The sequence below is a fragment of the Acartia tonsa genome, chromosome 10 (genome assembly GCF_053477335.1).
Source record: "Acartia tonsa isolate MP-2025a chromosome 10, ASM5347733v1, whole genome shotgun sequence".
Taxonomy (NCBI): domain Eukaryota; kingdom Metazoa; phylum Arthropoda; class Copepoda; order Calanoida; family Acartiidae; genus Acartia; species Acartia tonsa.
The window spans coordinates 37,264,754-37,288,359 of NC_137269.1; the positions used below are offsets into that span (position 1 = coordinate 37,264,754).

The 23,606-nt window shown below is 32.6% G+C and overlaps 1 protein-coding gene across 1 annotated transcript in view; it reads right to left on the bottom strand.

Annotated features, from left to right (window-relative positions):
* Window positions 1–23,606, bottom strand: part of LOC145330572 (trypsin-1-like) — a 29,091-nt gene that overhangs the window by 4,999 nt on the left and 486 nt on the right. The window contains exons 2-7 of the mRNA XM_080175191.1: window positions 15,354–15,415; window positions 13,405–13,459; window positions 11,241–11,287; window positions 3,205–3,255; window positions 2,732–2,807; window positions 464–586 (exon numbers count right to left, since the gene is read on the bottom strand). Coding sequence (XP_080031317.1) covers window positions 464–586; window positions 2,732–2,807; window positions 3,205–3,255; window positions 11,241–11,287; window positions 13,405–13,459; window positions 15,354–15,415 — 414 coding nt within the window. The remainder of the gene's footprint in view (window positions 1–463; window positions 587–2,731; window positions 2,808–3,204; window positions 3,256–11,240; window positions 11,288–13,404; window positions 13,460–15,353; window positions 15,416–23,606) is intronic.

The following is a 23,606-nucleotide window of genomic DNA, read 5'->3' on the forward strand; positions in this document are numbered from 1 at the left end:
GATTTTTTTTGTATGAACTTACTTTATAATTATCCATATAGAATCTTCTATTTCCTTACCCCCACCTCCAGAACTATGGGTATTCATACCTGTACAGTGACCTCCCTGAGTTGAGAGCTGGTTGATCCCCCGGCCGTAAGTGTTCCCTATCCTGTAACTATATCATCATAGCCAGCACTAAGGGTATTCATACCTGTACAGTAACCTCCCTGAGTTGAGAGCTAGTATCACCTCCAGAACTAAGTGTTTTCATACCTGTACATTGACCTCCCTGAGTTGAGAGTTGGTAGATCCCCCGGCAGTAAGTGTTCCCCATCCTGTGACTATATCATCATAGCCAGCACTAAGGGTATTCATACCTGTACAGTAACCTCCCTGAGTTGAGAGCTGGTAGATCCCCCGGCAGTAAGTTTTCCCCATCCTGTGACTATGGCATCACCTCCAGAACTAAGGGTATTCATACCTGTACAGTAACCTCCCTGAGTTGAGAGCTGGTAGATCCTCCGGCAGTAAGTGTTCCCCATCCTGTCACTATAGCATCATAGCCAGCAAAATCATTTGATGTTCCAATTTCTGGCAGACATACCTAAATATTAATCCTCATTCAATATGGGATAATAGTTATTTATCGCTTCGTATTATAGACAGCTTTCCGCAGATACTGAAATGAAACGTGTTTAACACCAGTTTTGTTAATGCCCAGGCTAATAAAATTGGTTTAATATTATGATTTTACATTTTTATGGCCGTAGAAAACTGGATATAATAGGATATGATGCCTTATTCAATGACCTTATTCGTCTGCTTTCAAATTATTTCCTGTAACTTGGCTGTGTTAATACACACCACACCATTGGTTGATTTTCAATGACCCAATTGAAAGTGGGCACAAGGACAGTGCTATGGGGAGATACAGTGTTTTACTCTAATCTTTGAAGAATAACTTTACAATTTTAGTTTTAACATTTAAGGCCCCTTTTTCTTTTGTAAATATAACAAAATACATAAACAAATATTTTTTTGTAAATAAAAATACGAAATAAGTATGTACTTAATTATATTGTTTATTATTTAGTTCTTTTTACTATTGAAATACAAGTTATATACACTTGTTTATCCTTTTATTACTATTGTATTAATAACAAATAGATGAGATAACAAAAGAACTTTTCTCGTATTCATTCGAATCCGGTGGATAGGAACCGATTCTAATCCATACGAAAAAACCACGGGGCTAAAAAAATGGTTTTAATCTTATAATTGTACATTCTATATCCGCGGAAAGCCGTTTATAATACGGATGAAAGAAATAACTATTATTGCTATAGTTAGTTTTGTGGACAGAGAGATGGAGCAATGGGCTGTTTATTGCAATAGTCCCCAAAGTTTTTTATTAACGTTTTCTTATTCGATTGGTTAATTCATTTATTTGAGTCTCCAAACGTTTCAACAACATATTGTAATCTACAAAAGGGCTAATTTTGTGTTTCATTATTGGTGATGTACATCAATTTATCGGCCGTTATCTTATCCCTTAGATCCTGGAGTTGAATAGGCAAATGGTCTGTCTGTGTTTTTGCACCGAAATATCTCGCCAACTGCTTACATGATATGTCTTAATAAAGCTTTTTATTTTAGGAAACTTTTTTATTTTTTTCGTAGTAACGCCCAAAGAAGAAGAAGGGGTTAATTCTGTTCCCTTCCATCTAAAAATCGTTTCCAGAATTCTCTAGGGGCGAAACCGCTATTCAAAAATAAAAGAAATCATCTTTCAAGAGATAAAGTTAGAAGTAAATATTTAAATAGATTTTTTTCATCTGCCCAAATTTTTATTCACATTTAGAACATATACATACAATGTAATATTATAGGATTAAAAATCATAATGGAAATAAATTGGCCTTCAAAACTAAAGATTAGTACTTTAAATATTAAATTTACGTAGGTAAAAATTTAGTTGTAATGCCTTTTTTTCATTAAATTATTTCAATTTGTAATGATATACTTTATATTTTGTGTTTTCATGTTTGTAATGCACTTTGCGTGGAAATTCTTTACATCACCAAGGGAGGTATCCTATCCCATGGCAAATTAAGGGGGGTGATTATACCCCCATAGGTGCCAAACCACTAGACACACCGCCTTAAAAAGCATATTTATCAAAAATAGTACTTTTCTTTCAAATATTTAAATTAATGTTCTTTTTTGATTTGCTTTACTTTTTGGAAGTTATTTTTTTATATAAAAATAGATGTAAAAAGAGGTAAAAAATATAGATAGAAAAATAGATAAATAACAAGTTAAACAAGGATGGATGACAACATCCATAAAAGCGAAGCTCTAAAATCAGAAGAATGAATAAATGAACAATAACTTTGTCAGAACTTATTTTATAAGTCTAAACAAAACAGTAAGCAAATTTGTTGCAAAACTGCTTAAATACAGGATTCTGTTTAAGGACATACCTACATATTTGGGACTTGATTATAGAGATGCTTCGCTTGTAACATTATGCTATGTTGTTCTAAGAATCAGTATTCCAGAAATCAGGTGAATAGGATAACTATATAACTTTAAAAATTGTTGCTAAGAAAGATAAAAATCAACATGTCTTAAATGGACGTACGAACATTATGGTAAAGAGTTGCCTGAATCGTACCTAACTACTACAGGAATCACTATACAATCGTTTGGCCAATTATATAAATAGAAATTAATAAAAGAAACTTACCGGTCTCATATGAGGATTTGCCTCAAAGTTGATTTTATACTTCAACTGCAGGAGAGCAAAATCATAATTCAAAGTTCTATTTTTTTTAAGATTTAAATATTCAAATTTTTCATATGAATTTTGTGCCTCGGGGAATTAAATCAATCTTTTTCAATCCAAAAAAAAATATCTGGAAATCTAAACCTGACCCAAATATGGCATTTCCTTCTTTTTAAAACATTTTTCAATGCATCCAAACGGGTTTTTAATTGACGCGCAGGTGCCGAGCCCGGAAAAGTGAAAAGAAGATCTTTTGTTTTAAAAAGCACAACTGCTCATAAACAAGAATCCGAGTATATACGACTTTTAATAGTTATTTATCGCATTCTATTAAAAACATATATAAATCAGTTTCAACGCCATACTGTAAATAAATTTAAATAGCTTATGAATAAAGCGGCTATAATTTTCTTTGGTATTTTAAAATCTTTTTCCTTTTATTGTAATTCCAGTGTTTAATGATTCTTTTTATTTGTACACGTTTCCTGAACAAAAATTAATTTATTAGTAGCTTCGCTCTTAAAAAAAACTTGTGGCGGTGACTAGTTATTACCCCCTAATTATTGCATCGTATTATAAACAGCTTTCCGCGGATATAAAAATTTACAATTACAAGATTCAAACTGGTTTTAATTTTATAATTGTACATTTTTATATTCGTAGAAAGCTGGATATAATACGATACGATACATAATTTTTTAGTATGTCTTTGAACCGGTTCAAATCTATCCTTGGTAAACGTTTCCCTGACAAAAAATTAATTTTAAGTATGGCTTCGAATCTGATTAATATCCGCTGGATTTTAACCGGTTCTCAGCCATACTTAAAAATCATGTATAGCATTGTATTACAGATAATTTTCCACAAATATTAAAATAACAATCATAAAATTAATACCAGTTTTAGGGGGCACTTTGCTTTTGGGTGGGGGCATTTATATACACGCATTACAAGTAGTAGTAGAAACGTTTGGACACTTAACCTAATGAACCAAATGAAAGTCCCCAAATTTGTTTAGTTAACGAATAAGAAAACGTTATTATAAAACCTTTGGGACTGATCTAATAAAAAGTCCAATTGTATTGTCCAAGTATTGTTAAACATGTCGATGTCATCCTAAACCATTTCAAAGCTAAAGGGTGTGCAAAAAAAAATGCGGACATTTTTAAAATTAAAATTGTGCGGCTTTTGTTAATAGTAGAAAAATGTTACGCATACCGTTAGAACCGCTAAGAAGTCTATATTTTGGAAATATAAGAACGATTCCTCTGCTACGTATAGTTACGGAGCTACGTGTTAAAATGTCCGAACTGATATAAAACTTGACTTGCGAGTAAATTTTGGGACATTTTACCACCTAGCTCCTAGATTATTTGTAGCACAGGAACCGTTCTAAAATTTCTAAAAAATACAGTTCATAGTGGTTTTAACACAAGCCGCGCAATTTGAAATTAAAAAATGTAGGCATCTCGTTTTGCAAAATATCTTCTCTAATTTTTAGTTATATTTTAAAATTTACTCGCAAGTCAAGTTTTACATCAGGTGGGACATTTTAACACGTAGCTCCGTAACTATGCGTAGCAGAGGAATCGTTCTATTAACACAAGCCGCGCAATTTCAATTTTTAAAAAGTCCGCATTTTTTTTTGCACACCCTTTATGTCAGCCTAAACCATTTTAAAGCTATAAGCCCTATAATTTTGTGATTAGAATGGAAAAAGGCCCTTCATAATATCTTGTTTTAGGGAGGTGTAGACACCCCCTACACCCCCCTTTTGATGAACAGACCTTCGCATTTTGATTTTACTTACGTTTCATGTTTCATTCAAATAAGCGGTTTCTTAGCCATGAGGAAAAATATCATAATTCGTAAAAATAGTTATAGGATATACGTGGATATATTGACAGGGGAAAATTTGTCGTCAATTTAGCTTGCTAATATGGTTCTCATTTAATTGGTCAGTTCTTCATCTAGGAGGATTGGAAGGGGATGGGTGTATCGTTGTTCTAGCCAGCTGTGATCATCACTTTATCAGAGTACATAAAAATCTGGTGCAACATCCAAGTAATAATAAATCTATTAATTTGTGAATGTAAAATATTTAATAACATTGAAATTTGAGAACTTGATTTTCGTCATTTAATGTATATGGTTTGATATTTTCTTTTTAAGTAGTTTTTATTGCTTACTAAAGTCAAATTGATTATTATATAGTTTTATTCACTTTATTTTTATTATTATTTCACTTTGAAGGAAAGCACCGCTAAAGGTTTAACTCCCAACCATAAAAAATAGTCTAAAACCTTCCTTGAAAATCATACAAAAATTATGTAACGAAAATCCAAGCGGTTAAGAGATCTTTCGGGACAGACATACACATAAATTACTTATTATTATATAATAGGATATATGCTTAGAATATTTATTTATCACATCGTATTATAGACAGCATTCCGCGGATATTTAAATGAAAAATTATAAGATTTAAACCAGTTTTGTTAGACCCGAGGGACCGAAGGCCCTGGCTCACAAAACTGGTATTAATTTGATGATCTTTTTTTCAATATTCGTGAAAAATTATTTGCTATACATGGTTTTTCAGTATGGCTGAGAACCGGTACTAATCCAGCGGATATTAATTGCGGTTTGGAAGCCATACTGAACAAATATAATACTATTCTGAATCTGAAATTTCTGGTAAGTTTCGTCGAATACGGCTTACACCCAATCAGATACTAATTAAAACGAAAAATCTTCAAAATTGATTTTAAATGAAAACAAGGATGACAACATCCATAAAAGCGAAGCACTGAAACGGTAGGACAAACGGACATTTACACTTGTCAAGTGTCTGAACTGAATAATCTATAATACAAAGTAGAACGATGTTTGTCTGTTTGTCTGTCTGTTTGTCTGTTTGTTTGTAGCGAAGGATCTCGCTTACCGCTGAACCGATCGGGTTCTCCTTAACAGGGTAGCTTCTCATAAGTCCCGGGAAGGTTTATAACTAATGGGGGAGGGTACCACCACCCTATCAGGAGAAATCGCCCCTAGAAAAAAATTACCCCTCCCGAAAAAGAGACTCCAACGAAACATAAACCAACTATTTCTGTAATTAGATATTTTAAATAAAAAAAAACATTTAAAGTGCCACTAGAGGCCTCTAGGGGCGTAGCCGCTAGTCAGAATATAAAAGTATCAAAAGAGTCGAATCAAATCTTTAAGTAAATTTGTTGAAAAACTTATGTTGGACATACTTACATTTTTAGGACTTGATTATAGAGTTGCTTTGCTTATACTATTGTTCTTTGTTGTCCCAGGAATGAAAAAAACCAAAAATCAGATCAAACGGATAAATAGATCACATAAAAATTTGTTGTTAAAAAAGTAGAAAAATCAACATGTTTAAAATGGACATACGGACATTCTGGTAATTTTTATAGAGTTGCTACGCTTTCTAAATCGTACCTAACTACTATAGGAATCATCATGCAAAGTTTGAAATCGATAGGACAATTCTAACATGCCTAAATTAACGAATAAAAGCTATCTATCTCGGACTGACGTACGGACGGACCGACCCTAATTATAGAAAAGCTTCGCTTTTAATAAAAAAAAAGAAGGCGCCGTTCACCATATTGCTTACAAAATTAAAATAAAAGTGATGCTTGCAATATTAAAAATTACATGGGTATAAAGATACATTTTCTTAAAGCGCGAAAACAGCGTCACCCTTCCAACATGGCATATAATACGCGTCAATTTTTTGAAATGGCATTTTTTTTCTGGTCACCCTATTTTTCATCATAAAGGGAGTGTGAACGTAAAAATTTCTCATCTGTTTATCAAATCTTAACATTTTCTAAGCACCTTTCACTACGCTGATCAACCAAAAACGTCCTATTTACAAAAATATCCAGGAAAAATGCCTTGATTTTATGGTATTTTGGGAGGGAAAAAGGAAAAAACAGGGAAAATCTGAACGATTTTGTTTCTTATAATGTTTGTAGGGATATTTAACTTGTCATACATAGTTGAAACAATTTACTTACTGTTAAGGATTTATTTTATTTACTAAGTATATTTGCGATAACTTTTATTTAATGAAATCTTCCAATTTTTAACCTGTACAAAACGGCCTGTTTAATTGCTTCAAGATCCATGTCAGATCTATATAGGAAATAAATGTCTATAAACGAGCTCAAGTTTTCCAAAGACTTTTCGTTGAAAACTCATATTGCTCCATATTGCCCAGAACGATAAGACCCATTATTTTACTTTATTAAAAACAAATTCATTTTTTTCATTTCATGTTGCTATTTACATTATAATGAAGTATTTAATTTCTAATCATAAAAAAGAAAATTTAAATTTATGATATAATAAATTCAAGAAAACTCTGTTTTAAAAGAATTCGATTGTGGCAACACTTTGTGTGTTCAAATATTGAACTAAAATTGTAATCATATAATAAACCCTTTGGTGATGGTAATGTAAAGAAAAAAATATAATTTAAAAGATCTTTTTAAGATCATTTAAATTATTAAATATTTACTTCCGTTTAAATAGTAATGCCGGGTGAGGAAAATAGATTTATTGAGAAATAAATATGCATATAGAAAACTAGCCAATAGGGAGATAGTTATATTGAGCCAACTCTAGTGATATAAAATTGCCAATTAGTTTTTTTATAACGTAGTAATTAGGTAATAAAGACCTATTTTAAATTCGTATTAATGACAAAAAAATACCTCACTGTCTACAAAGGGTTGAATCTCATAGGTTATTTAAAATAATAATATCCTTTTTTATTGTGTTGGACAATAAATAACCCACTTTCAAGAATTAGTTTACACTTTTATCAGACTGTTTATAAAGAAATATTGCGTCTTTATTATTTACAAATTTGTAATTAAAGGTGGGCGAGAGATGGGCCATCTAAAGTTAATTGGATACTAATAAAAAAACCTGTTTATGGCTTTGTTATTGTATTTGGTTTTCAATAAAAAATATTGCTTATTTTATCAATTTCTAAGTAACTAAACATTGGTTTAAAGCAAGGATTATGTTAAAAGTCAGCTTAACCGTTAGGAAAAGTCAAGAACTATGTGAAAAAGTTTAATTTTAGCTATAATGGGAGAAAAAAGCAATTTAATGCACATTTTATATAATACGGAAAATTTCTTCCTTTCCCATTACCTTATAAAAATCGTCGGAAAAAGCCGTTTTTTAAGCAAACAAAAGCGCGTTTTGCTCTATCTGTGAGATATTATGAATGAGATAATGTTAAGGTTTGATATTAAGATGAGAAAAATTTACGTTCACAGTCCCTTTAATCACCACTCTCTATCTCTCTCTCTCTCTCTCTCTCTCTCTCTAAAACTTTCCCTTTTCTCCCCTTTCTGGCTGTTAATCACTCTCTCTCCCTTTAAAACTCTCCCCTCAACCCATTTTAAATCTCGATAACTCTCATTCTCTCTTCGGTGAGAACAAAAAAACAGACATCCAAGATTTTAGTTTAAAATTAATCCGCTAGTCTTTCATACTTTTAAACTTGTCATTAAGTTATGACATAAATTTACGTAAAATATATCATTATGACTAAATTTTAAACTGTGTTTTTTAATTTTGAATAGTTTAAGAAATTTTTTTTAATAATCTCAAAACAAATAATTAAAAGTACAATAAGGGATTTTTTAATTATTATAATTACTGAAATATTCATCATCACAGTATGAGATTAAACAATTATTTTATATAAGTAGACGAAAATATATTGAGGGACTTGCAATTCTTATAATTGAACAACTGGAAGAAATTAGGTGTGATCCCCCCATTCTTCCCCATGTGTAATAAATAAACCTCTCTTGTAGCCGATAGAATGTTAAGAAGGGCTAAAATTGAAAATAACTCTTCATAAGAAGCACAATTGGGGACAACCCTCCCAATACTAATTGTTCTTAGGAACCTTAGGGATGATTTAATCTACATCCACAATTATGGTAAACAAAATATCACTTAAGTCGATAAAAATTATTGATTGAAAAGTTTAAATGTTAAACATTGACTTTAAACCAACTTATCAATAATTATTTAACCTAACCTAAAGTCTCCAAGCTAAATCATTTTTTTTATTTTACAGTTCAATATCCCTGACCTCCCTAAATAAGCTTGGTTTGGGTCAGCTGAATTTGAGTTGCCGATTGTGTACAATGTTTCCTGGGTGTTTCCTCGTCCTATCTCAAAATTTACTACTAGCTAAAAAAGCTTCAAACTTAAAAAAAATCAAAATTTGAAAAATTAAAATTTTGAATGTATAATGTACAAATCGTTTATACATCAACATTTGGATTTTTTGGTGGAGGTTTGAATTTTTTTTAGCTAGTAGTGAATATTGTAATAGGATGAGGAAACTGCGTACACAATCGGCAACTCAAATTCAACTGACCTTGGTTTGGTTTTAGGTTTGTTATATTCCCATCGAATATAGAGCCTCTTAATAATCGGAGCGCATTATTAAAAATGTAAGAATTTTTGTCTGAAGCTAAAGATCTTAGAAAATGCTGATCTAAATGGGTTGTACTTAACAGGGAAGCTTTATAAATGTCTTTGAATGGTTTTAAGCTATTTTTATGATCTTTTCCGCCCCCTGACCTCCCTAAGATATTTCAAAGTCTAAAGGGGTAAACACTCCTTTACCGCAACCCTTGGACGTCTATGATATAGGCTATTTGCATTAATCTGCATTTTTAGTAGCGAAGCTACTCTATATTTTGTTTGTCCGTCTGAAACGTTTTGGGGGAAACGTGTTTTTTCCAGCTCCTAAAAAAAAACAAGGCTGAAACTTCTTGTCAGCATTCCCATCAATATTGAGCATGATTAAGTATAAAAGATCAATAGCGGTCGGACTGCTTTTAACCAGCTTTTTAGCCGCTTTATTTTTCAAAACTGATTTTCTTGGTTTCTGTAAAAGATAGAAGATAGAAAAAACTTCTTGTCAACATTCCCATTAATATGGAGCATAATTAAGTATAAAACATCCATAGCAGTCGGACAACTTTTAAGCCGCTTTTACTTTTTACATATTTTCTCGGCTCCTACAAAAGATACACGGCTAAAACTTCTTGCCATTATATCTTTCTTTATGGCCCAAAATTAGGTGTAAAAAATCTATGGAAGTCTGATTGCTTTTACGCAGTTTTAAGCTGCTTTTCTTTTAAAAACTTTCAGACATAAACCTTAATTAAGGTTTTGTGATTTTAAGTTTTTGCATATTATGATAACATTTAATTTTCTTTATAACTCACTCTATCCGTTTGTCTATTTCATAATTGATTATGTGCTTCGCTTATGGTTGTTGTCATCTTTGTTTTCTAGTTAAATTTGTTAAATCTAATTGAATTTCTTAGTCTAGCATAGGAGCTTAGGTTTCCTAACTCTTACATATTACTTTTTATCTAGGTAAGGCTAAGGAAACCTTAAGGATATGGCCGAAGCAACTTATAGTGCCTAATAGAAATGACATTATACAATACAAATAATCAATTATAGGCAAAAATACATTTTACCATTGGTCAATTAAGGTGAATACTGGCCTATTATTGGTTATTTGTATTGTATGGCATCATGGCACTATAAGCTGCAATAATATAACAAGCACAAATATCTTCACAATAAGTTAATCTATAAATATGTATATCAAAAAATTACAAAAAATACACAATTTTCTGCTAGGCCATGCAGAAATATTTTGCATCTTACTATTTTTTTTCTGCTTCAATTTGACCCATTATTTCTCTTAATAATATTATTTGCAGCTATGCATCTATGGTATCTTGCGAACTTGTTTTAAAGCAAAGCTTTTCTAAAAATAGGGTCAATCGGTTCTTACGTCCGTAGCTCTTTTCGTTAATTTAGAAACGTTAGTATTGTCCTATAGACTTAAAACTTTGCGTGCTGATTCCTATAACATTTAGGTATGATTTATACTTTTCTGTTCTGTTTATTAAGTTCATACACTCTACAAGAATTATTGTTAATAACGATAAGCATACTTTAGGGACTTTAATAAATTTTTATTTGTTGGTTCAATAATTTGAGTGTCCAAACGTTACCACCACTAATTTTAATCTACAGAAGTGGTAATTTTGTGTATCATCATTAGGGAGGTACATCAATTTATCGTCCATTGTCTTATCCCTTTAGATCCCTAAAAAATGACACTTATACAGATGACGCATCTAAAAACCAAATAATGATAAGCCTACTTTGGGGACTTTAATAAATTTTTATTGGTTGGTTCAAACGTTTCCGCCACTAATTGTAATCTACAGCAGTGGTAATTTTGTGTATAATCATTGGAGATAAACATCAATTTATCGTACATTGTCTTATCCCTTTAGATCCCTAAAAAAAATGACACTTATACAGATGACGCATCTAAAAACCAAATAATGATAATCCTACTTACGATTCTGTTTCTGAATTAAAAGCTTGGTTATGATCACCTAAGATTACCTAAAATTAAAATTATTAATACACTACATAATTCGGCAGCCGCAAATTGGTCTTTTGAAATAGAGGCCCAAACGCGGCTGCGAATTAGATAGATAAAACCCTCTGCAGACAAATTTTGAATTGTCGGTAGTTGGTTAGTAATTCTGCGGCTTGACCTAAAAATGCGGTTTTGCGGAACACATCTCTTGTAGAATATTAGCTTGGTCGTTTTAGACAATTCGAAATGTTGACTTACTGACAGCTGCTAGTTGGCCGCAGTTGCCAAAAAAGATTGACTAAATACGACTGCGGCTGCGAATATTAAATATTCAGAGAGGAAGGGGACATTAGGCTGTTTATTACACTAGTCCCTAAAGTTTTATAATAATATTTTCTTATTCGTTGGCATAACAACTTTGGGGACTTTTATTGAATTGGTTTGTTCATTAAGTTTGATGTCCAAACGTTTCAACCAATAATTTTAATCTACAAAAAAGGAAATTTTGTGTATCTTCATTAAAGATATACAATGTACATGAATACATCGGCCATGGTCTTATCCCTTTAGATCCCTGAAATTATTATTAAAACAGGTGGGTGTAAAATATTTTAGCATATTAGTTTTAACTGCAAATCTTTTATATTTTTGTAGCGTATCTACTCTATAAGAGTGTTTCGTTTTGTACTTTTTCCAAATAGCTTAAAACCTGCCCTGGACAAATGTTGATCTTTCTTGCGATTTATCAACATTACATACAAGTGGCAGAATGTCTGTCTGTGTGTTTATTGTCTGTACCAAAAGATCTCGCCAACCCCTGGACAAATCTTAAAAATACTCCCCCTAAGACTCGACAAAGTGTGCCAAAAATTTACACATGTGACGTCATAAAAGAGAGAGACGAGAGGAGACGTGTTAAAGGAAACCCCTTAAAAAGAGATGATCTAGTGACGTCACATGGCTCATTTTTTCGGACACTCTGTAGAGTCTTCACCCCCCCCCCCCCCCTCCCATCAACCTCAAAAGAAAAAGTATAAAGGGGGAAGGGGTTAAGTAATTGTAAGTCCCCACCCTATGGACCCTGTGCCGACTTTCAGTTGGGACTTTAAATATATCAGTCAATAGCATCGTAAATATTAACACAGCCAAGTCGCTACAAAAGATTAGAAAACAATCTACTAGCAGACAAAAAAGGTAGTTGTAAGGTTACTTATTACATTTATTGTTAATTTACAGCTGCGCTTCTAATTGAAAAATTCATTCTTGCAGTTAATTCAAACTTTTAAAGACATTTGACATCATTCTAATTACTTAAGAATAAAATAAAATATTTAATATGAAGTGATCATCTTAATTTTTACATAATAAATAATTTCTGTACAAACATTTTCAGAGATCTAAAGTGATAAGACAATGGCCGATAAATTGATTTACATCCCCAATGTTAAATCACAAAATTACCCCTTCTGTAGATTACATTAGTGATTGAAACGGTTAGACACTTCAAGGGAAATCGACCATTAACAATTTAAAAAACAGCTGTAAGTCTAAACCTGACCCAAAAATGACAATCCCTTTTTTAATTCTTTAAAGTTAAAATTTGAGGCTTCGACACGGATGACGCATTGAATCAAAATTCTAAATAAAGATGGACATAAAATGAGTTATTAATCTATCTTTGTTTATGTTCGTTTGTCTATTTTGTCGCTTTTACGGATGTTGTCATCCTTGTTTCATCTGGTTCTTAAAGAAGAATAGAATAGAATGGATATAGAAAATACGTGGATATTATGACACGGTAAAAATTGTCGTCAATTTAGGTTGCTAACATGGACATTACTTATTGGTCAATTAGTTTATCCAGTTAGTGGGGAGGGGATAGAGAAAGGAGTTTGATAGGGGAGTGTCGTTATTTTAGCCAGCTACAAGTTTCATCTTAATAGACAATGGTGTAAGATCCAAGTAATAATAAACCATTGGTCCCTGAATGGGTATAGCGGAAAGTGTCATGTTTGACGTCATAGAAATACGTCTATTAGCCATTTTTTCAGGGTTTCCTTTCCAACTTCTCCTCTCATCCTTCCCTTTTAGACATATGTCAATGACGTCACACATGACACATTCCAAAGAAATAACATACCTCAATCATTTTTGTTGTCTTGCCAATTAAACAATGTGCTGCAGTTAAAATCCATCTAAAATATTTAAAAACAAGGATAACAATTTTCATAAAAGCAAAGCTCTGAAATGGAATGACAAACAAACATTAACACTGTCGTAACTGAATAAGCAGAATATTAATAAGTCTTTTTAAAATTGTAAGTAAATTTGTTGCAAAACTGCTTAAAAAGAGGTTACTGTTTAAGGACATACTTACATTTTTAGGACTGATTATAGAGATGCTTCGCTTATAACATTGTACCTTGTTGTGGTAGGAATCAGTATTCCAAAAATCAGATGGATCAGATAATTTAACATACAAAATTTGTTGTCAAAAAAGTAAAAAAAAATCAGCATGTGTGAAATGGATGTACGGACTTTTTGGCAACGTATTATCAAGTTGCTGCGCTTTCTAAGTCGTACCTAACTGTTATAGGCTTGATAGGACAAGTCAAACCTGTTTAAATTAACGAATAGAGCTAACCGTTACGGGCGGACGAACTGACCGTAATTATAGAAAAGCTTCGCTTTAATTTTGTGTATTATCATTGGGTATGTACTTCAATTTATCGGCTATTGTCTTATCCCTTTAGAATGTAGAATGTTCCTGGGATCGAACATCTCCAAGTATCTGAACATTTAAGACTTCTAGCTGCAAAACGGCTGAATATATGTACATGTTATGCCCGCCTATACAAGTGTTATAAGAAGGAAGGCCCATAAATATTCTGGAATAACCAAGATCCAAAAATGCACAAAGAAAGCTAGACTGAAAAAAACACACACAAAAAAAAGTCTTCATCGCGCATTTATGTCCGCTGTGAGATAAGTGTGCAGTATTGATTAATGGCTCTTGACAAAATATATATATTTAGCCGTTTAATGATTTTAGATTTGTGGAGATAATCGTTCCCAGGAACATTTTACCATGAACTGCATATGATCCATAAATTAAAAATATTTAAATTTTATTTACTGTGAAAATGAACTTTAATGTATTTGTTGTATGATTAAATTGACCAATTATTAAAATACACTTTTTAAATACATAGTTTGTGTTTTGGTCTTAGAAGCGAAGGTTATCTATACTGTTGAGTAATACGTCTGTATGTCTATCCACTGTATATCGCAGAAGCTATCCACTATTATACCTATTACCTCATTCGGACCAGGAATAAGGTATAACCAACAAGCGAAAAAAATCTAAAATAATATTTGGGGGGCAAATGGAGAGGTCGTCAATTTTACGATGTGTTGCCCCCCAACGACAGCTGAAAAAGACGTATAAGTTTCGTGATTTTTTTCCGAATTAATTTCGTTATTAGTATAAGCTGCATTCGGACGAGGCTGCAGTTCATGACACTCTAATGTCAGGTCCAAAAACCCAAGATAACTAAGGGGAGCCTAATCTCTCCTTTTCTGTCCAAACACACGGGGCATCAGGTTAATTAACACCCAACCCATCAGACAGACAACTTTTTTATTGCACAAACTTTGCCTGGAAGTCCTAACTGTGCATTGTACTGAGCTGCGCCAAGAAATCTCCCCCGCCCCCCCCCCCCCTACTCAAACTATTAATGTCCTTCACCGGACATAGCAGCAGCAGGAAAATTTTTACGTCTTTAGTTATTACGCTGTGTTACGCCGAGATGCGAACCTATCACTGATCCCTGCGTAAGCGCAATAGATTATAGTATTGATGTTTAACTTTTTCAATGACCTTAAAGTTTGCAGACGAAAAATAATTGCATTAAACTTTGCTTTCTAATTCAGCTGTTTGAAGCTTTCCTTCCGGTAGAAGGTCATTGAAAAGGGGTGATGGTTACATATACTATTATCGCTTGATATATATTACTTTAATATATGTGCATGTGCAACTTGTTGAGCCAGGGTCCCAAGCACACGGGGGGGGGGGGGGATGTTGGTTACCTGTCCCCAATAATGGAGCCTCCGCAATAGCTGAATTTTGAGGTCTTTCTTACTAATCCAACCTAAAATTTGAAGCTTTTTATGATGCCTGTAAATAATGACGTCATTCTGGCCTACAATTGGTCAACTCAAATGTATACTGGCCTTCCATTGGTCAATTTAAATGTATACTGGACTACCATTCATAGGCGTCTAAGGGGGGGGGTAATGGGCCATTTGGCACCCCCAAACGATTTTGGGGGTGCCGTAGGCACCCCCAAAATTTTTTGAACAATACCCTCCCCAAAAAAAAATTACCCCTACCTTGTGGGTGCTGTAGGCACCCCCAACGATTTTGGGGGGGTATTTACCCCCCCCGAACGATTTTGTGGGGGGTAATTACCCCCCCCAAAATAAATGTTCTTTAAAAAAATTTTTTTGGGGGGGGTATTTACCACCCCCAAATTGAATGTTCTTAAAAAAAAATTTTACTGAAAATTTTTTTTTGGGGGGGGAGGGAGTAATCCCCGCCCCCCCCCCCTAAAAAAAGTCATAGTGTGACTCGAGCCTTGAGGTGTAATATATTTTATGTTCCTCGTTTGGTCTCCTAATAGTTAATGAAAAGTATATCCTAATGTTTCAATTAAATCAGATCTTGAAGACCATGATAACAAAAAATTTAATAGTTTGATCATGTTTTATTTGCTTGGGCCTTTATAAGGGCTAAAACCATCCCGGGGATCTATGATGTAATTGTAAAGCACTGAAGATTCCATAAAATAGATACCTAACTAAATTAAATATTTCATTAAATAATGAAAAAGAATTTCTATAGGCGATTTCTTTTGGGAGGATGTCAGGGTGTCTCAAAACTAGTTATAAAACTTACCAGGACCTATAAGACGCTTCACTTTAAAGTATAATCATATTGGTTCATTGGTTAGTGAGTTAATTATTGTATTTTTATGTTCTAAAGAATGAGATACTACTATATATTTGAATAGTAGTGGCGCCCTTAGCATCTAAGAACTCGTGTTTTCTAAAGGGTAAAAAGGGAGGAGAAAAATAGCCTAAAACCACTCAAAGGATTGACCTATAATAGTGTGGAAACATCATGGGATCTATGTGAAGCTTTCCTAAAAAGGAGAACTCAGTATTAAAAGTAATGAAATCTGAAGCTATAGTCAAATAAACCTTACTTACTACTTTATGTTATAGGATAGTACTTATTAACTTAATAGATTAGGTAGGTGCTTTTTTTACATAATTAAATTACCCCCTCCAAAAATTTTACCCCCGGGGTAAATTAGTTTGGGGGGGGTAATTACCCCCCCCAACAGATTTGGGGGGAGTATTTACCCCCCCCCAACAGACTTTAGGGGGGGTAATTACCCCCCCCAATCAAATTTTACCCCCGGGGTAAAAATTTTGGGGGGGGTAAAAAAAATTTCGGCGCGCTTCGCGCGCCATTTTACCCCCCCCAAACACGAATTACCCCCCCCCTAAAATTTTTTATCCCCCCCAAAAAAAAAAGCTTGGACGCCCTGCTACCATTGGATAATTCAATGTATTTTTTATAGGCACTTTACAGTTTAGTTATTTAAAGTTATTTTTACTTTTAAAAATTTAAGAAAGACCCGGGAGGGAGGGCACAATGGGGTGGTTATTTCACACAAGTCACCAAAGTGCAGACAGACAGACTTGTAGAGTAGCTTTGCTAATAAAAAGAACAGAGAGACTGTTGTTAGTCATCGAAGCTGATTTTTAAAAGCTATTCTTTTCTTTAATTAGTGGCATTCCGTCCGTCCGTCCGTCCGTATGTACGTCTGCAACGGATAGCTCTTATAATTAATTGAGACATGTTATAATCAATCTATCGATTTCAAACTTTGCATGAGGATTCCTGTAATAGTAAGGTACAATTTAGAAAGCTTAGAAACAATATAATCGTTACTAAAGAGTAAAAAATAAAATTATGTCCTTTACACAATTTTGCAATAAATTTATGTACAGTTTTGTTTAAATTTACAAATTAATGCTCTGCTTATTAAGTTCCGACACTCTACAAGGGTTATTGATCGTTTGTCCTTTCTTCTGATTTTAAAGCTTCGCTTTCGTGGATGTTGTCATCCTTGCTTTTAAAAATATTCTTCAAAACCAATAATTGGCCTGACGTACTTAAACAATTTAAAATATTACAAAATTTTAATTTATTGATAAGCAAATAATCGTATTAAGATTATCCTTAATTTTAAACCATTTTTTGGAAATAATTATTTTAGTTGTGCGATTTTTCTAGAAGTATTTGTGTTTTTTAATTATAATTTAACTAGCAGCTACGCCCCCTAGAGGCCTCTAGGGGCACTTGAGGAGGGGGAAGTTGAATCCCCTAACCTATTTTTTTAATTTAGTTTTTTTAAAAGTAAAAATAGAAATTTTTTTAGGGGGGAGGGGGAGCGACCCACACCCAAACCCCATTTTTTATTTTAGTTTTTTTTTAATTGGGGGGAGGGGGTAGTAATTTTTTTCTATGGGCGATTTCTCTTTGGAGGGTGGTGGTACCCTCCCCAAAATAGTTATAAACTTTCCCGGGACATATGAGAAGCTACCCTGTTAAGGAGAACCTGATGGGTTCAGCGGTTAGCAAGATTCTTTGGTACAGACAGCCAAACATCCTTTTACTTTATTATAAGGACTAGCGGCTACGCCCCTAGAGGCCTCTAGTGGCACTTTAAATGTTGTTGTTTGTTAAAGTTAATTTTTTATGTACGATACCACCTTATTTGACGTTGAAGTCTCCCCTAAATTAAATTTTTTTTTGATTTTTTTGTAATTTCTCTTGGGAGGGTGGTGGTACCCTCCCCCAAAATAGTTATAAACCTTCCCGGGACTTATGAGAAGCTACCCTGTTAAGGAGAACCCGATCGGTTCAGCGGTTAGCGAGATCCTTCGGTACACACAGACAGACAAACATCCTGTTACTTTAGTATAAGGATTATAATACAAGAATAAGGTATAGCCAACACGCGAAAAGTCTAAAATAATATTTGGAGGGCAGATAAAAAGGTCGTCAATTCTACTATTTGTTGCCCCCAACGACAGATGAAAATCAGTTATAGGTTTTGTGATTTTTAAAAAAATTATTTCGTTGTTGGTATAACAGATCTAGAGAAAGATGATTCTAACATTTTGACATGTTGGTAAAATAATGTTATTGGACTAATTTGCCTGATAATAACGTAGACATCGCATGTGATAACATGTCTAAATTAAAAGAGCTATCTGTTACGGACAGACTGACGGACGGACATACCCTAATTATAGAAAATATTCAACTATCCCGAGAGATAATAAGTTTAGTACTAAGCAATTAATATTTCATCTAATATCGTCTGTGAAGGGTTAAATTAAAACTATTATTTTAGTTACAAATTATATCACTAGGCGCTCTCTAACATTTGTAAAACTTATAAATATTATCGTCTTAGATATTCAAAAGTAATACTTGCCAATCAGATTATTCAATTTTCAACAATTGTTTTGCATACTTTTTTTTTTGTTTATTTTAAAAGTTGTATATAAAAATCAAATTTAAAATTTTCAATAAAATTTTTAATAATAATGAAAAATGCAAATTAATCTATAGTTCTTCAAATGACGTTTTGTCATTTGATATATTATGGAGAGTTATGGCTCTATATTTTATGAATTTATATGAATGCTGTCAAGTTGTTACATGTTGTAACATGCTTTATTGATACAAGAAGCAATAGAACGATAAAACAAGGATGACTGAAACACAAGTCTTACAACCAAGTATAACTAGGAGTATAATCGAAGCACCGTGTTCCAGAAAAGCCAAAAAATGACAAAAAATCATAGAGAGTGTATATTTTAAAATTTTGATGAAATTTTTATTTATAGCAATAAGTATCCATATTAAGATATATAAGTTTTCCGGAATTTTAATGTTAGGGGGAGATTTGAAATCTGCATCAAATTTTAAGGATTTTTTATAAAATTCGTTTTTTGTATAATTCTTTATCTAAAAGCGGAAATGCATTTTAAGTTAATTAATTTTGACCAATAGGATAGGTGGATTTTAAACTACCTGCGCTCTAATTGGTTGAATGATGTACGCCATCCAATCAGAGCGCAGATTTTTAAAATCCACCAATCACAGATGCCAAAATTAATTAACTTTAATTGCATTTCCGCTTTTAGATAAAGAATTATAGAAAAAACGAATTTTATAAAAATTCCTCAAAATTTGATGCAGATTTCAAATCTTCCCCTAACTTTAAAATTCCGGAAAACTTATATATCTTAATCCATATATCTATTAATATAATGGCGAAATTTTAAATATCTCCATTCTGGCTGCCACAGGATGCCAGCAAACCTGGCAGGGTCATACAGGTAAAGAGCAAAAATATTTTGTTTGCCTTAAACTAAGCATTTTAAGTTACCAAATACTAAAATATCCTATACTAGTACATACCAATATCAAATTTAAGTGTTTAAGTCAATTTCAGGGTCCAGGTATGATCCTGCAGGTCCTGATCCTTCAGAAATCTTAAAACAGCTCTTGAGACCGCAATTTTAAACATAAGCTTTTCTAACAAGTATGTATGACCTACTGAAATCATATGAAAATCTGCCGCCGTTTTCTCACAGACCGCCACCGCCGAAATTTATATTTGGAGATTTCTAATCTAAAGTTAACATACAGATGAGGGGACAATGGGCTGTTTATTATAATTGTCCCCAAATTCACCAAATAGCGTTTTCTTATTTGTAGGCATAACAATTTGCTGGACTTTTATTGAATTTTGATTGGTTGGTTTATTAGTTGAGTGTCCAAACGTTTCAATCACTAATTGTAATTTATAGAAGGGGTAATTTTGTGTATTAGCATTGGGAATGTACATTAATTTCCCGCCCATTGTCTAATCCCTATAAATCTCTGATATATAAGACTTTCATTATTTTCAATTTACTTGAAAGGAAGCATTTTCTATCTTAAACAATACAAATTCTACTTGGTTTTTTTTTAATAAGTATGAAAGCACCTTTGGAAAAAGGTTGCTTTATAAAAGGGTGAAGGGAGTAAATAATGCTAACAAATTAAATAAGAATATATATTTGAACTAGGAAACGACATTAAAATTTTTAAACTTCTAGCTTTAATGGGTTCAGATGTAGATATAAGTAGGGCATTCTCCCCCCCCCCCCCCCCCTCCCAATAAAAAGGTAAAATGGTTCAGATACGAGCCTAGACATTTAGGGATAATCTTTATTTAAAACTTTTCTTTACTTTTAGTTTAAATGAATATGTGTTTTAAATAAGTAGAAAATAAATTACTTTTATATCTTAAAAAATTGTTATTTTTTGATAGACCCAGTATCTTTAGGGCTTAAAAAAACAAACTTCGCATACTTTCGCATACACAGGGTAAAGTTCTCTGATATTATACATACATCTAATATCACCATGTAAGAGGATTTGCTTGCGCTCTTTTGCGCTTAAGAGATCTGGAACCAAACGTAAAATTTTCATTAGAAGAAAATTGTCTATTTTACAGAAATCGGGTAGGCTAAGAAAACCATCTACAATTACAACAAAAAATGGAGATTTGACTTCTTTTACAGGCTAAACGTATAAATTATTACATACTGATTCCAAAAATATATAATACTTAAAAATAGCTTTAAAAATAAAGGGTCCACACTGATTTGAAATGTAGTTTAGTTGACCTTAAAAATAGTTGTTATCAATGATGAAAAGGAACTTAATTCCATACCTCTGGTATAATAACACATAAAAGTTTTATTTTTCATAGTAAAGAGCTAATTCTTTCGGCTTTATTTCCAAAAACTTGTGTATATTACTAAACAATTGTTTAAAAGTGTATTTTCCAAAATGTTAAAAACGATTATTTGTCACTCTCTGGAACATAGTGCGAAGGGGCTGTAATTCAGCCAATTAATTCCAATTGAAAATGCCGCAAATCTTAATATTTTGTTAGAGCATAACTTGTTTATTGATGTAACTGAGGGGGAGAAAAAAGGGAAGGGGGTTGTGGGGAAATCTTCAGGGAGTAAGGGAGGGGACAATGGGTAGTTAATTCAATTTTATAGTTGTGACCCTTTAAGGTTGATAACCCAGATATTTCCAGATAAAACAAGTATTTGCAATATAGCAACCTTTAGTGGATTTTGACTTTTTGAATTGTTTTTAATTCGAAATGCACCATCCTTAAACTGATGCGTTACTACAAGCCTTTAATTCTAGAGATCAAAACCCTTGTTTACAATTCATTTCCATAATTGTTATTATTTAAACTTCGGAAAATTAAGGAAACATACCATTTTACTTTTACAACATCTTTTATCCAAATTTTTTTATTGTACTTATTAAAAAGCTTAGACTAAAAAGGCTTTAAATAATTATATTACGAAACTTACTAAAACAATTACCTTCCTACAGAACTTTTAACTCAAGTTATTTCATTTAACAAAATAAAAATGAGATACCTTGCGTCAAAATTTCATACTACATAAATAAAATAGTTGAGAACATAAGTACATCTTAATTTTAAAGATCTTAAGGTTTAAGTAACATATCTTAGGATAACTGGTAGCTGCGCTCCTAGCATCCAGGACAGAAAAATAAAATAACACCATCTTGAGATTTTAATGATAAACAAACCTTGAACAACTCAGGACTTCGTGAATTTTCCCTAAAATTTTGAAATTAATCGGACCATTAATTACAGAAATATTAAGCTAAAGACAAAAAACTTTTGCCTTTACATTAAATAAAAAACAATAAAAAACATCTAACATGTCTAAAGTAACCAAAAGAGCTAACCGTTACGGACGTACAAATGTGCGGGACCTAATTATAGGAAGGCTTTGCTCATAATAACTAATAATCTCTATATAATTTCTTTCTACAACGCACTAATCGGAATGAATTAACATTAAACAAGAATTAGATATAAAAAATGTAATGATTCAATTTACAAAATAATTTTCAAAATCAAAATATTCTGTCTGCTTGTTATTGTTTATCTTTTTGTTGACGCGCTAGTTTGCCGCGAGATTATGCATGATTTTGGGTGACGTCATTCATAATTGGTCCCCAAGATTGGTTAGAAACTGCTAAATTCTTGCATGTTCCCTTTAAGCCAGTCCCCAAAGTCTGAGACTCCTAAAAATTGAATATTCGATCCATTGTCCCCTCCCTTACTCCCTGGGAAATCTTCCTTTAGAATTGTTTGTCAGAATCACCTTCCCTTTTCCCTGGTATAATCGTTGCCCTTTTGTTATTGAATATTCGATAATTGCCCTCTCGTCTACATACTTACAAAAAGTCTGAAAATTATTTTCCAATACTTTCAGTAAAAAATAAATAAAATCGCCTACGCATTAAGCCCCCCCCCCTCAAAAAAAAAAAAAAAAAAAAAAACTTTTGAAGTTGCTTATGGCATCTCCACAATTAAGGAGAAGAGTTAATACAATTCAACTTGCATGTCTTTTTTTGTTATTTTATAGAGATAACGCCGCCGTGCCCATTGTCCTAAACACTTAAGATCCCTTGGAGACGTGATTGAAGCATTACAGACAGAGACCAACTGACCTCTGTCAACCTACCAGGGAGGGAGGGGACAATAGGCAATTTATAACACTAGTCCCCAAAGTTTTATAATAACGGTCTCTTAACAGCTTTGGGGGATCTCATTAAATTTTTATTGGTTGGTTTATAAAGTTGAGTGTCTAAACGTTTCAAACACTTATTGTAATCTACAAAAGGGGTAATTTTGTATATCATAATTGGGGATGTACATCAATTTATCGGTCAAAATCCTATTCATTTAGATAGCTGGCATTATACAAATAAAAACTATAAAAACGAACCTCTGAAACGGTAGGACAAACGAACATAAATTCTTGTAGAGTGTCAAAACTGAATGTGCAAAATATAAATCTAAAAGTTTTGACAAAATTAAACGTATTTTTGTTGCAAAACTTCTCAAATACAGAAGAATACTGTATTTTTACATTTCTAGGACTTGTTTATAGAGTTGCTTTGCTTATAATATTGTACTTTGTTGTCCCAGGAATCAGTATAAATCAGAACAATCGGATAACTAGATCAAATAAAATTTTTTTGTTAAAAGTGAAAAAAAACAACATGTTTAAAATGGACGTACGGACTTTCTGGTAACGATTATAGAGATGCTTCGCTCTCTCACTCGTACCTAACTC